This window comes from Globicephala melas, chromosome 1 (genome assembly GCF_963455315.2).
Source record: "Globicephala melas chromosome 1, mGloMel1.2, whole genome shotgun sequence".
Taxonomy (NCBI): domain Eukaryota; kingdom Metazoa; phylum Chordata; class Mammalia; order Artiodactyla; family Delphinidae; genus Globicephala; species Globicephala melas.
In genome coordinates this window covers 33,223,367-33,237,561 of record NC_083314.1, presented here as the reverse complement: position 1 = coordinate 33,237,561, position 14,195 = coordinate 33,223,367, and the positions used below count along the sequence as shown (strand labels likewise).

The following is a 14,195-nucleotide window of genomic DNA, read 5'->3' as shown; positions in this document are numbered from 1 at the left end:
CATCCACTGCACCTCCCCATCTTATGATAATTTATGCTGTAGTTTAGGGAGCTACTTGCATTTCTTCAATACCTTTAGACAATAGTATTTCCTTTGCCTGGAAAGCCCTTTCTTCCCTTTCCCATCCCTCAAAACCCATCCTCTGTATGTTGTAAATGTTAAGGTCCTCTACCCTTGGAAAGGAGTGATATTGTTTCCTCCCTCCCTCAACCCTATATACTATTTATACTAACATGTATTTTTCAGGTATTAAGCAGCCACCATACAGAAGCACTGTGCTTGGTGCTGGAATTATGATTACTCCTTGCCAGTATAATAAAGAGTCATAATAAATATTATAAAAGCTTGTACAACAAGAATACACACAGAGGGCTTCCCTGGTGGCGCAGTGGTTGAGAGTCCGCCTGCCGATGCAGGGGACGCGGGTTCGTGCCCCGGTCTGGGAGGATCCCACATGCTGCGGAGCAGCTGGGCCCGTGAGCCATGGCCGCTGAGCCTGCGCGTCCGGAGCCTGTGCTCTGCAACAGGAGAGGCCACCGCAGTGAGAGGCCCGCGTACCGCACAAAAAAAAAAAAAAAGAATACACACAGAGAGAAACTAACTCAGTGTCTCAATGTTTAATATCAGTCTTTCAAAAATAGCTCTCAGCTCTTCTAGTCTTTCTGTTAGAATGATGCTGGTAGTTTCTTATGGTGCCTTCCAGGAGGAAAGAACTAGAGATACTTGTCTCTTGGCCACCTACTCAGCAAACCAAAGTACCTCCATCCTATAAGTGAAACCCCTTAAATCAGGAGAGCTCTCTTTATCCAGTGAGACTTCCTGCCAGTAAGCAGCCAACACCCTGCGTAACTTAGGTGATGAGACTTTAGTTACTTACTCTGTGGCAGAGTACAGGCATATAGCTGCTTTGTAAGTCAAAATAGGATGCCTTTCAGGTAGAAGGAACATCTGTGACATGAAGACAGGTTGATGGAGATGGTCAAGACTGGGAGTTGATGGGTTATACTTATTGAGTGGTTTCTTTTCAATTATATATTTCCCTATCATAGAAATCATCTCTTTCTTCCAGAAGGTACATTCTGTGATTTCTTTACAAACTTTCTATTCTTAACTTCCTAGCGATTAGTCAGCTGGTTTAATTTAACAAGTAGCCAGGGGATTTCTGTGTGTAGCTAGTTTATTTTGGGGGTTTTTTTTTTGGTTTTTTTGCAGTAGGCGGGCCTCTCACTGTTGTGGCCTCTCCCGTTGCGGAGCACAGGCTCCGGACGCGCAGGCTCAGCGGCCATGGCTCACGGGCCAGCCGCTCCGCGGCATGTGGGATCTTCCCGGACCGGGGCACGAACCCACATCCCCTGCATCGGCAGGCGGACTCTCAACCACTGCGCCACCAGGGAAGCCCTGTGTGTAGCTAGTTTTGAAGTAGGCCTGTGGAACAGCCAAGAGGCTGCTGGGAGATAAGATCCCTGGACCCTGGGAAAGTGAGAATACTAAGTTCTGAGTGAATGGTGCCTGTAGGGGCTCAATGGGGAGGAGTCAGTGCAGGCTGGTAAGATCTGGGAAAGGTGTGGAACTCAAGGAAGGTCCTTGAAGGCTGGGTGGAAGCTTGCAGAGGGAGGTGGGAAGGGCATGTGTTCTATGAAGATTTCTCTCATTCCCAGCTTTGTCCATTCTTACTTGGCTGTGACAACTGTTGCCTCTGCTGATGAGTCTTTCTTGAGTTCTTGGGAATTCCAGAAACCTCACAAAGAGGATTTAGAGGATGAAAGGTGTCTATTCACTAATTCCATACGTTTTTACTGGAAAGGCAGATAAGGGGGCAAACGTTGACCAGATAAAATAAGGTAGATCCAACCCCTTACTCCCTCCCCTCCTGCTTGAAACTCAGAAATTGCCCTAACACATTTTACCAACTAGAGATGTCTGATTTTCAAGTGTAAAACATCCCCTAGAAGTGTTAAGCTGCCTCAGCTCTTCCTTGGAGTGAAGTGACTTTAATTAGATTAGCATTCATCTGTTACCAAGAACAGTGGAAATGGGAGTCATACTGGGGGCAGGGAGAAGGACAGAAGAATTCTGAGCAGGGTCAGGAAGAGGCCCTTAAGTCAGTTGCCTCAGTGCTGTGCTTGAGTTAAGGTCACCACAAACAGCTGGGAAAGTTGTAAACGTCAGTCTTCCCTGATTATGGGCTGGTCAAGTCTGGGCTCCCGGATCAGTGCACTGTCTTTCCAACCAGTTTCCCAAGGAGAAAGAAAGGTGCAGGAGGTGGTGAATTGCAGATAACGTGGTGGAGATATACCTATAAGCCTTCCATCTCCTTTTGCCCCATAAGATACGAGAGAAGTTTCTGTGTGCGTCAGTGTGTACGTATGTGATGAAGGCTGAACAGGCGGATGTGAGAGCTGTTGGACTCATGAGAGAGGGGCAGGGCTGGCTGAATTCAGTCTGGCTGTGCCCCTGGGGTCTGTCCACACCAGCTTCATGTCCCCTCCTCCCCTCTGCCTTCCTTCTCCCAGGCTGTAGAGAACTTCATCTATTCTTGTGCTGGCTGCTGTGTGGCCACGTACGTCTTGGGCATCTGTGACCGTCACAATGACAACATCATGCTGAAGACGACTGGCCACATGTTCCACATAGATTTTGGCCGTTTCCTGGGCCACGCCCAGATGTTCGGGAACATCAAGCGGTAAGTGGTCTCCTGAAGCCAGGATGCGCGTGTAGGCCAGGGAGGTCAGCGGAAATGGTTCGGAGCTGGAACACGAGCCCGTGATGGGAGGGCCCGCGCTGCAGAGTGTGGTCCCTGGGCTGAGCAGCTTTGGAGAAGAGAAGACTGAGAAAGAGGTCAAGTCCTTTCAGGGCCTTGCAGAAGAGGGCAGGCACCAGCCATTGGCCCTCCCTGCTGAGGACTGAGCAAAGGGAAATGAGCCCAAACCACAGCAAAAGGGAATACAACTAGATATCCAGGGACAATATCACTAGCTCACAGGCAGGGAACCAATGAAGGATGTGCTTGGGGATTTTTTAAGATTAAGGGAGGAAAAGAAAAACGAAAATGTTAGAGGAGCCACATCTATCCATTTCACACAGGTGTTGAGGGATGAGGAAAACCATCCCCTGATGCAGCCCACAAAGTGGGCTTCCTCCTTCATGTTGACCTTCTACCTGTATGTTCCCCTTGGCCCAGGGACCGTGCCCCCTTTGTCTTCACCTCGGACATGGCGTATGTCATCAACGGGGGTGACAAGCCTTCCAGCCGCTTCCATGATTTTGTTGACCTTTGCTGCCAAGCCTACAACCTCATTCGCAAGCACACCCACCTCTTCCTCAACCTTCTGGGCCTGGTGAGGAGCTCCATCCCTTTCTGAACCCCTCCTTCTTATCATCTGGCACCATCTTTAAGACTCCCTTGTCTTGCTTCAAAGGATTTCTGGAGATCTACTTCTCTGAGCCCTAGGTAAAGGCAGGGCTCAGACCACCTGGGGACAGTGGTGTCTGCAGGTATCTGACTTCCTGCTCCAGCCCCCCCAGTTCCTGTGGACTGCTAGCCACTGCCCACAGCATCTGCCTGCCACCCTCTAGAAGGGTTAGGGAGCCTAGCTGTAGAAAATCTTGCCTTATGGTAAGGAAGAAGCAAGAATTCCTGGTTGTTACAGGCATCCTCTCTTCTTCTTTGCTCTTCTAGATGTTGTCCTGTGGGATCCCTGAGCTCTCAGACCTGGAAGACCTCAAGTATGTGTATGATGCCCTGAGGCCTCAGGACACAGAGGCCAATGCCACTACCTACTTCACCAGGTAAAACTCTCCGTACGAAACAGTGCTGCCCACTCTGGGTAGTTAATTTCCAGGCTGCTGGATTGGGAAGAACAGGGCTAGGGAAACGGGAGAGGCTTAGCTCCAGTGGCAGAGCTTAGAGTTGACAACATGAGTCAGTGGTCCCAACTTTGCCTTTGACTTTGGTAAATCATTTTACTTCTCTCAGACTCAGTCTCCCGTCTGCACTTGAGTGCTGACCTTTATATAGAGGTACTGCGATCCCCTACTTGCATTCTCACCATGTCTCGGTCAAGGATTTTGTCTATGGGGCAATGTATAGTAGGGATTTTGTACTAGTTTTTAGCTCTCTGGATCAGAACCTTCCCCCTTGTCAAAACATGGAATTCCATGGTTCTGTTTTCCCATATTTGACGTTCTTAGACACACTTTGTGTGAAAGCAGGAAAGTGTCTGTATACTAATGTCTACTGTTTTTTGTTTTGCGGTACGTGGGCCCTCTCACTGCTGTGGCCTCTCCCGCTGCGGAGCACAGGCTCCGGACGTGCAGGCTCAGCGGCCATGGCTCACGGGCCCAGCCGCTTCACGGCATGTGGGATCCTCCCAGACCAGGGCACGAACCCGTGTCCCCTGCATCGGCAGGTGGACTCTCAACCTCTGTGCCACCAGGGAAGCCCCTAATGTCTACTGTTTTGTCCATTTTATTATGCACCCTTTTTGGAACTTAGCGAACTAAACTTTCTCTGTTGGGTCTGATATAGTACCTTTCCTTTTGAACTAAAATCTCTGGATTGAGCTTTGTTTGGTGAGGTTCCATCATACTGAACCTTGAAACTCAGTTTGACAACAGTATTTAGACATTTACATGGTGAGCCCACGGTGGCGTCCCTAATTCCTTCCTACCTTGGTTTAACTGTCTTTGGGTCAGGTGGGCAGTGAGGGGAGATAAGACCCCAAGTTTCACAGAAATAAACTGTATGCTGATCATTGTGTGCAATCACGTACTCTATGAGGATATCACACAGGGAAAATGATCTGATCTGAGCTGAGTATTAGTCTCAGGTGTCAGGGGATATTTCTCGAGATAGCTCTGCCAGGCAGTGGGGACTTGGGTCCTTGGTCACATCCTTTTCTTCCCATCCTCCTTCAGGTTGATTGAGTCCAGCCTTGGCAGTGTAGCCACAAAGCTCAATTTTTTCATTCATAACCTGGCTCAGATGAAGTTCACAGGCTCAGACGACCGGCTGACCCTTTCCTTTGCTCCCCGAACACACACTCTCAAGAGCTCTGGCCGCATCACTGATGTATTTCTCTGCCGCCACGAGAAGATCTTCCACCCCAACAAAGGCTACGTAAGTGTTTTCTCCGATCTGACCCTCCCTTGCTCCCCACTGCCCCAGCTTGTTGGGGTTCTGACTGTTTCTTCCCTTCCACACTGCGGGCGCTGGAGTTGACTGAGCACCCTGTGCTGGGAGCAGTCATACACCCCTTCCTTCTCCACTGCCCAAGTGGCCTGCCTACAATCAGGGAGCTGAGTTGGATGGCTGTTCCCTCTGAGTCAAGGGTCTTGTGAAACAAGGATTCTTGTTAATCTTTGCTTTCATTTTGCTGCATATGTATATTATCTTTGTCTCCATTAGAGACATTTTTATCCTCTTCCTTCTGGAAAGCGTAACTCCTCCAACACATGTGTGTGTGTGCGTGCGCACACACACACACACTTCTGTCCCCTCACCTACCCCCTTCATTGGGTGTAGAGGGTTTGGCAGGAAGTATTCTCTAAGATTTGGATTTTGCAGATTTACGTGGTAAAGGTGATGCGAGAGAATGCTCACGAGGCCACTTACATCCAGAGGACGTTTGAGGAGTTCCAGGAGTTACACAATAAGCTGCGGCTGCTCTTCCCTTCTTCCCTCCTGCCCAGGTATCTGTGGCCTTTACTCTCTGCACTGAGGGATACTGCGGAGGGAGAGCGGATGGGGGCTGGGCAGGACTGCGGGAGTGAGATACTGCCCTTTGGAGAAAAGACCTATGTCCTTGGTTTTCTCCTCCTGGCAATGAGTTTGATGACAAGTGCTCCCCCTGGTGGTCATGCTCTTCTGAGGCTCTCAAGAGGTCTTCCTCCAGCCTTGAAAATAAGCTTGGGTCCACCTGCCAGGAGAGCAACCTGGGTCTAAAGGCAGGGGATTGACTGAATCTGAAGATTTTTCGAAGTTTCTAATCTTCTAAAGAGTAAAAGTATGTTTCAAATAGATAAACAAAATGCAGTGTATATACAAAATGGAATATTATTCTACTGTACGATTCCACTTACATGAAGCACTTAGAGTAGTCAAATTCATAGAAACAGAAAGTAGAATGGTGGTTGCCAGGAGGGAGGGGGAGTTGTTTAATGGGTATATAGTTTCAGTTTTGCAAGATGAAAAGGGTTCTGGAGATGGATGGTGGTGATGGTTGCACAACAATGTAAGTGTACTTAATTCTGAACTGCACACTTAAAAATGGTTAAGACGGGGACTTCCCTGGTCGTCTAGTGGTTAAGACTTCCCCTTCCAATGCAGGGGCTGTGGATTCAATCCCTGGTCGGGCAGCCAAGATCCCACATGGCTCGAGGCCAAAAAATCAAAAAAAAAAAACCTATAAAACAGAAGCAATATTGTAACAAATTCAATAAAGACTTTAAAAATGGTCCATATCAAAAATATATATATTAAAATAATGGTTAAGATGGTAAATTTTATGTTATGTGTATTTCACAACAATTTATAAAAGCGATTTTTCAAATGAATTTTTACCTTGATGGGGAAAACTGGGGGCTCCAGAGCCGCTGAGGCACTTCTGGAGAGCTGTAGGACTCTGCTCAACGGTTTGTTTTTCTCATCCGGTGTCCTAGGAACTGTCTGGTGTGAGATACTGCGTGTGTGCCCTTGGCACAGGCCTGGGGAGCTTGGGGAGGCATGGAGTCGGGGAAAGGTCCCTGGGAATGGAGGCTGGTGAGAAATGCAGATCAGGTGACTGAAAATGCAAGTGAAATGTGACTAAATCCTGTTGCCTCTTCATTATCTTTCCCCATCTTCCCCCTCCTGCATCGCCACTGCCCACCTGCCGTGCAGCTTCCCTAGTCGCTTTGTGATTGGCCGCTCACGGGGAGAGGCGGTGGCGGAGCGGCGGAGAGAGGAGTTAAATGGCTACATCTGGCACTTGATCCACGCAGCCCCTGAGGTGGCCGAGGTGGGTGGCTGCCTCTGTTCCTGGCTGTCCCTGGCGCTGGTGGGGGGTGGGGGATGCGGACAGAAGCGGGTGGCAATCATGGAGGGGACTTGGCTTTTCTGGGTCTGTGTGCAGAAAGAGGTGGGTGGGTCGTGGCTCCAGCCCCACAGGACTATGCACAGAAATGCAGTGAAACACAAACATGCAGCTGGGCACGCGGAGAGACATGTCAGTGTTAGGTGCTTGTAGTGAGCAAGAGCCTGAGGAAATGGAAAGTTTTGAGCAGGTTGAGTGTGCGTATCCGCCCAGATTTTTCTTTAAACAAACGGTCCTATAATGGGCATAAAGACAAATACAGTCATCCGGAGTCCCATCAGCCTAAAAAACCATCTAACCCCATTTCCATGTTTCCTTCCTATTTATCCGTATATAAATGTGACTTTTATAGTTTTATAGTGGTCATAGCTTAAATATGATGCTATATTCTGTTCTTTTTTCACTTAAGTGTTTATAGTAAGCATAACTTTAAATATGTGTACCAAATTAATACACCAATTTGCAGTACCGTAATCTCTTTAACCACTCGCTTCTTGAAAGATATTTAGATCATTCCCCTCCCCCCTTTTTTCACTCTTAATGCTAGAGTGGGTATTTTCACACATTTTAGTTTTTGGTTTTGTTTTCCTAATTGCTTAGTAAACATTCTCAAAAGTAGGATTCATGGTCTTTGTCCAAGGCTGCGTCAGGCATTAGATCCCCGACCAGGGATTGAACCCTGGCCTGCCAGCAGTGAAACGCCAAGTCCTACCCACTGGACTGCCTGGGAATTCCAAGAACAGACTGCTTTTGCACTGATGTGACCTACTTTTATTTGATTTTTTTTCTTTTTTTTAAACTTTTGTATTATGAGAACTTTCAAAACATATAGGAAAATAGAGAAACAGTATAATGAATGCCTGTATGTCCATCACTTAAACAGTTATTATTTTGACGTGTTTGAGTCATCTATTTTTTATGAAATATTTTAAAGTAAATCACAGACATCGTGACTTCTACCCCTAAGTACTTACTATGCGTCTCTAAAAAACAAGGACATAATCTTACATAACTACACTGTCATTATATCACCCCAAACATAGTCCATATTCAAAATGTCCCTGTCATCTCCAAAATTCTTTTAACAGTTGGTTTGTTTGAGCCATGACCCAAACAAGAACTGCATATTACATTTGGTTGTCACATTTCATAGGTCTCTTTTAATGTGGAACAGTCCTTTTCCTTTTTTCACTGGGCCATTGTCTTACTGAGGAATGACCCTGTTTTCTGATTCCATTCCAGTGTGATTTGGTGTACACCTTCTTCCACCCCCTGTCCCGGGATGAGAAGGCTGCGGGCACCAGCCTGGCTCCCAAGTCCTCAGGTACAGTGCCTTCTCTGTGACATTTCTGCCAACCTCTCTGAACCATTCCCAAAGGTCATTTTTCCTGCCCCTGCCCCTTCCCGGTTCTCCTTCCTTGACTCGTCTCTGTTCCTTTGCTTACTGGCTAGAGAATCTGCTTTCCCACTCAGGCTATGGGTCCACAGCTCCTTGAGCAATTCCCCAGGGACTGGATATGCTTACACACTGGAATTGGATAGACGCCCCCAACCCGACTCTGCGTCATGTTCGCGGATGCCACTTGGCAGATCCCCGATGGGGTATCAGGACTCTGACGTGGAGTTACTGGCGGGGGGTTAAAAGAAAACAGAAATGTCTGCCTGGCACCAGATGGGGACAGGGCTGGCCTCATGACCTTTCTCAGTTTCCTTTGTCCCTACAGATGGCACATGGGCCCGGCCGGTCGGAAAGGTTGGGGGAGAGGTGAAGCTGTCCATCTCCTACAAAAACAACAAACTCTTCATCATGGTGATGCATATTCGGGGCTTGGTAAGTGCATACACAGTCCTCCTTTGGATCTTTATCTTTCTTCTGGTACTTTTCTGACTGATCAGACCTTTTCTGCCCCCCTCTCGTGAGAGTAACCACAAAGATTACTGAATGAATACCCAATGGGCCTGCTACCGTGCTAGGCCTATGATATGACCAAGCAATACTAGACACAGCTTCTTACTACCTGTGGTCTTTGGCAAGTAGCCCAATTACTCTTAGCCTCGTTAAAATGAGGATAATGTTAGCACCTATCTCATAGGGTTGTTATAGGGATTAAATGAGATAATGCATGTAAGAGCACTTGACATAGTGCCTTGTATCATTATTATGGTGATTATTATAAGGGAGAGGCCCAAGGGGCTTATTTCCTGGTTATAGAGGTAAGGCAGCCATGTGACATCCTTCAAGCATAATCAAGGCAGAGTATAATCACTAAGTTTTTGGTATGATTCTAAGAACCTTGTGAGTGGAAGGGGCAGGGAACTCTTATTGAATACCACGATGTGCTGGACTTTTGCAGGTTGGGGCATTAGTATGTAGCAGGAGGTACATGAACTTTGGAATCAGAGAGATCTGGGTTTCACTCTTACAGAATCATTCATTCATTTTATTCAACAAATCTTCATCAACTGCCTACCGTGTGCCAGGCACTGATACATTAGCTCTGGATACAAGGGTAAACAAAATAAAATCCCTGCCCTCAGGGAGCTTACATTCTAGTAGGAAGAGGCAGACAGACAAATAGTTAAGTTAAATATATGGCAAGTCAGATAGTGGTAAGTGCTCTGGCGAGAAATAAAGCAGAGAAGGAATACCGGGGTGGAATGAAGCTAGCAGCAATTTTGCAGTGTTCAGGGAAACCCTCATTGATGAGGAGGTACTTGGGCAAAGGTGGAAGGAGGTGAGGGAGGGAGCCATGCATATACATCTGAGGGAGGATTGCTCCAGGCGGAGGGAGCAGTTGAACCCAAAAGCCCTAGTCAGGAGCCTGCTTGGGGCATGTCAGGAACCGCAGGAGGAGGCCAGTGTGGCTGAAGCCCCTGCAGCAGAGGGGAGAATAGCAGATGGTGAGGTTGGAGAGGGCAGACCAGAGCCTTGGTCCCACAGTCTAGAGTGTGGCTTCTCCGTGAGTGAGATGGGAGCCCTTGGAGGGTTTTGCGCAGAGGCATGACAAGATCTGACTTCAGTTTTAAAAGGATCAGGCTGAGTGAATCACTAATTGGCTGACCTTGAACAAGCAACTTAATCTCTCTGACTCATTTCTCTACCTCTTAGGGGTTACTTGGATCAAAATAGACAAAAGATATTGGGCAGAGATATCTGGGGACATGATGGTTCATTCAGAACAGACCAAGTTGTGGCGTGCCCTGAGCATTCGTGTACAAAGTATAGACTGGATATCATAGGCAATCTGATGGATGTTTTAGGAGGACACCTAACGTTACCGTGGTAGGTGTTTCTAGCAGAATGCAGTGGGCTGGGAAGCATAAATTATTGTGCATTGCAAGAAGCTAGGTGTGGGAGAAGAGGGTCTGGATCAGGGAGTGATCACAGGAATGGTGGTAGAGAGACAGATAGAAAAACCTTCATCTTTTTTTTTTGGTTTTCATTCCCTTTGTAGCAACTGCTCCAGGATGGGAATGATCCCGACCCCTATGTCAAGATTTACCTCCTTCCTGACCCTCAGAAAACCACTAAGAAGAAAACCAAAGTGGCCCGGAAAACCTGCAACCCCACCTACAATGAGATGGTATGTGGGGAAGGTGCTGGGTGGGGCTGGGGTTGGCCGACTGTGCCGGTTTGTAAATAAAGTTGTATTGGGACGTGGCCATTACTATTCATTTAAGTCTTGTCTGTGGCTGCTTTCATGTTGTAGCAGCTGGGTTGAGTCATCGTGACATAGATCAGAATGTATGGCCTACAAAGCCTAAAATACTTCCTATTTGGCCCTTTATGTAAAAAAGTTTGCTGACACTTAAGGTAGGGATTCCACAGCTGCGGCATGGTCTGTGGGGAGGAAGAGCCTGCTGGTCCTTTGCTGATAATGAGCTGTGGCCCCAATGACAAGCCTTCATTTGCTTGAACTCTGAGCTAAGAGCAGGGGTCTTTATTTATTTTTATTTTTTATTTATTTATTTGGCTGTGCCAGGTCTTAGTTGCAGTTGCAGCATGCATGTGGGATCTAGTTCCCTGACCAGGGGTCGAACCTGGGCCCCCTGCATTGGGAGTGTGGAGTCTTATCCACTGCGCCACCAGGGAAGTCCCCCCGAGAGCAGGGTTCTTTAAGCTTCCCTTGGCTTCTGTATGCTTTCTCTATTCCCTTGGGCTCTGTCTGGTTGGGGAGGTAAAGGGGTCTCAGCCAGATCAGATCACACCACCACAGACTTAAGCATCTCCCCCTTCCATGTTCCCTCTCTCACTACTTCCCTTTCTTCCCAATTTTGCATTTGCAGCTGGTATATGATGGAATCCCCAAGGGAGACCTCCAGCAGCGGGAGCTACAGCTGAGTGTGCTAAGTGAGCAAGGATTCTGGGAGAACGTTCTGCTGGGGGAGGTGCACATCCGCCTGCGAGAGCTGGACCTGACCCAGGAGAAGACTGGCTGGTTCGCACTGGGATCTCGAAGTCATGAGACTTTATGAGCCCAGCGGAGCCGTGGCCCAGGACCCCAGGCTCATGGCAGAGCTGGAGGAGAGGACTCTCCCTGCTTGACTTGCCCCTTCCTTGTGTAGGGGCAGGGCCCTCGGTGGGGCTTCCCTCTGTCCCGGCGGATCGGGCCTCCGTGGTAGGAGGCAAGGAGGGTAAAGATGCTCTCTGCTATCCGCTCCTCTGCAGACTGCATTTGGGTTGGTTGTGATGAGCAGCCCCTTGGAGGCTGTGAGGGTGCAGCAAAGTTTTAAGTTTCCCTTGTGTCAAGGGAGCAATGCCTGTTTTGAGGTGTGTGGGGTGGGCTGTAGAGGTAGCATTTGGGGGGAGGGGGGGTGGATATCTTTATTTTTATTTTTAAAAAATGAAATAGTAATGTTGTCCTAACTGGACAGGAAGCCTTGTGAGAAGGGACTTACATGTGCCTCAGAAGGCAAAAGAGGAATTGGACTTTCTGTATGATTGAGGTTCTTATTGGACTTTTCCCTAGGATTTTGTTTGTTTGTTGTTTTTGCATTTCTATCTATAGGAATTATTTGGGGAGGGGCCCAGTGGGCCCTCAGTTAGTGCCCTCCGTCTCTGAGGCAGGTCGGGAGGGACAAGGAGGGCTGTGTGTGCTGGACTGAGGCCTGCGCCACTGGGCCTTTCTGATTTTGCCTCCAAAGGAGAGCGATGTGATACCTACGTGTGTAAGGAAGGGCCTTCCGTATGGAGGTCTGTAGAGGACGTGTGTTCAGGGACCTGGGCTCTTTTAGGGGGAGTTTTTCCTCTCGTCTTCCCCTATTTTGCTAGGACTTGCCCTGAATACTGTCTCCTACCCCTCCATTCAGCTCTTCCGGGGGTCATCTGGTCCCTGTGAATATGCCTGGGTGCTCCCCCATAGGTCTCTCCCTTCATTTTTCTCTGGTGGGATAAACTGCTGCCTCGGCCCTTAGGTTTGGTTTCACCCCAGGGTGTCTTGGCCCTAGGAATGGGCCTCTAGGCTGCAGACGCCAGCTTGGCTGGCTGTTGGGTGGTTTCTGGGAAGCTTTCCTCGTCATCCACCACTCCTTTTGTTTTGCTGCTTCTCTCCCAAACTCCATTTCTGTCACATTTTTTTAATAAGAATTTCTCTCATTCTATGGGGCCATAAACCTATTTTGTCTGGAGCCAAAGGGATGCCCCAGCTGAAGAAAAGGGGTGCAGGTGGGGAATCCCATCAAAACTGTTGTTTTTGCCAGTGATTTTCTTTGGTTGTGAGGAGGCTGGATTGAGCTGAGCTGGAAGGGAGAGACTGGGTCTCTGATCTCTTAATACTCTTCATTCCCTACCAAATGGATTTGAAATTCACTCGTGCGCTTTACTCCGAAAGGTTGTCTTCCTAGAAAAAAGGAGAGACTTTGAATTTGATATTAACTTTCTAAATTGGCTGGTTGTGCCCGGTGACTGGGGAATGGAGTTAAGTGGGGATACGATGTGGACTGTCCCTCCCCAGCTCCAAGGATCAGAAATTCCCCCTTTCGCTGACTCATTCCATAACTAGAGAAAGAAGCTCCATTCATTGAAGCCACAGAGCAGCAAGGAAGTTGAAACTTTTAAATTTAAAATGTAAAGGATAAAGCTGGCTGCTGTGGGCAGGGGTTAGGGGAGTGGAGAACAGAGGTGGAACTTCTCTAGATGAATGGACCAGAGATGTGTTACTGGCTTTTTGCCTGTAGCTCATTTTACTTTGACCCTCTATGCCCCTGTTAAAGAGAGAGGTCTGTGTACTGTACCCACATCCCAGACATCCTTTTTCTCCTACTTTCTCTGGAATTGTATTTTCTAATAAATGATGTTTAGAAAAACAAAACTATCATTTTCAAGATTCGTTGATGTTTAAATGTCTAGATTAAAACATCTGATGTGCAAGATGAAGATAATAATGATAGTAGTGTTTCTACAAATGGTAACTTTTATATGCACTGGTGTGGTGCACTGGGCATTTCACACGTGTCAGCTAAATCTTTCCTTAAAACAACTTGATCAGGTGAGTATTATCATCCCCAGTTTACAGATGAAGAAACTGAAGCCCAGAGAGGTTAAGTAATTTGCTTAAGGACATAGCCAGTCGGCCTTGGCTCTAGAATTTGAACCCAGGTTTATTTGACTCTTGAGTGTTTTAATATACATGATGTCATTTTTCATTGCAACTACCCTGGAAAGTAGACATGGCTCATTTGTTAATTCTGTCAACAAACTTTTACTGTGCTTACCAGTGTTACCAGTGCTACCTGGTGGCGTGCCTCCATTCATAAAGAATACAGACCTTGGAGCTGGGCCCTGGGCCCTGTACCAGGTAACTGGCTGTGGGTTACAAAGATAAATTAAGATAGTTCTCTGCATTTAAGAAGTTTACTGCCTAGTGATATTTAACTAACCCCATTTCATAAGAGAAGGAACAACCCCTGAGATGCCATGCAACGATTACGTTGTTAGAGCAGAGCTGTAGCCCAGAACTGAACCCCAAGTGGAAGCTGAAGGTGACATGACCCTTGTTCAAGCAGTTTACCCAGAAGTTTTCAAAACTCTCCGGTGTGGAGTCATGTTTCATGCTGGGAAGTTTTGTGGGGTTTCCAAGGGACTTTTAGTAATAACAGTAGTAAGTGATAACCTACCTGCTG

General features: G+C 47.5%; 1 protein-coding gene across 6 annotated transcripts in view; it reads left to right on the top strand.

The window, feature by feature from the left end:
• Nucleotides 1–13,384, top strand: part of PIK3C2B (phosphatidylinositol-4-phosphate 3-kinase catalytic subunit type 2 beta) — a 61,672-nt gene extending 48,288 nt beyond the window's left edge. For 5 of the 6 annotated variants that reach the window (XM_030872737.2, XM_060290872.1, XM_060290916.1 and 2 more), the window contains 10 exons: nucleotides 2,514–2,683; nucleotides 3,182–3,338; nucleotides 3,680–3,789; nucleotides 4,918–5,119; nucleotides 5,567–5,691; nucleotides 6,881–6,998; nucleotides 8,316–8,397; nucleotides 8,798–8,904; nucleotides 10,529–10,657; nucleotides 11,361–13,384. In XM_030872737.2, the coding sequence (XP_030728597.2) occupies nucleotides 2,514–2,683; nucleotides 3,182–3,338; nucleotides 3,680–3,789; nucleotides 4,918–5,119; nucleotides 5,567–5,691; nucleotides 6,881–6,998; nucleotides 8,316–8,397; nucleotides 8,798–8,904; nucleotides 10,529–10,657; nucleotides 11,361–11,549 (1,389 nt within the window). In that variant the 3' untranslated portion in view covers nucleotides 11,550–13,384. Of the gene's footprint in view, nucleotides 1–2,513; nucleotides 2,684–3,181; nucleotides 3,452–3,679; nucleotides 3,790–4,917; nucleotides 5,120–5,566; nucleotides 5,692–6,880; nucleotides 6,999–8,315; nucleotides 8,398–8,797; nucleotides 8,905–10,528; nucleotides 10,658–11,360 lie in introns of those variants that run through there. The other variant, XR_009560456.1, reaches the window with a different exon arrangement.
• Nucleotides 13,385–14,195: the final 811 nt, after the last annotated feature.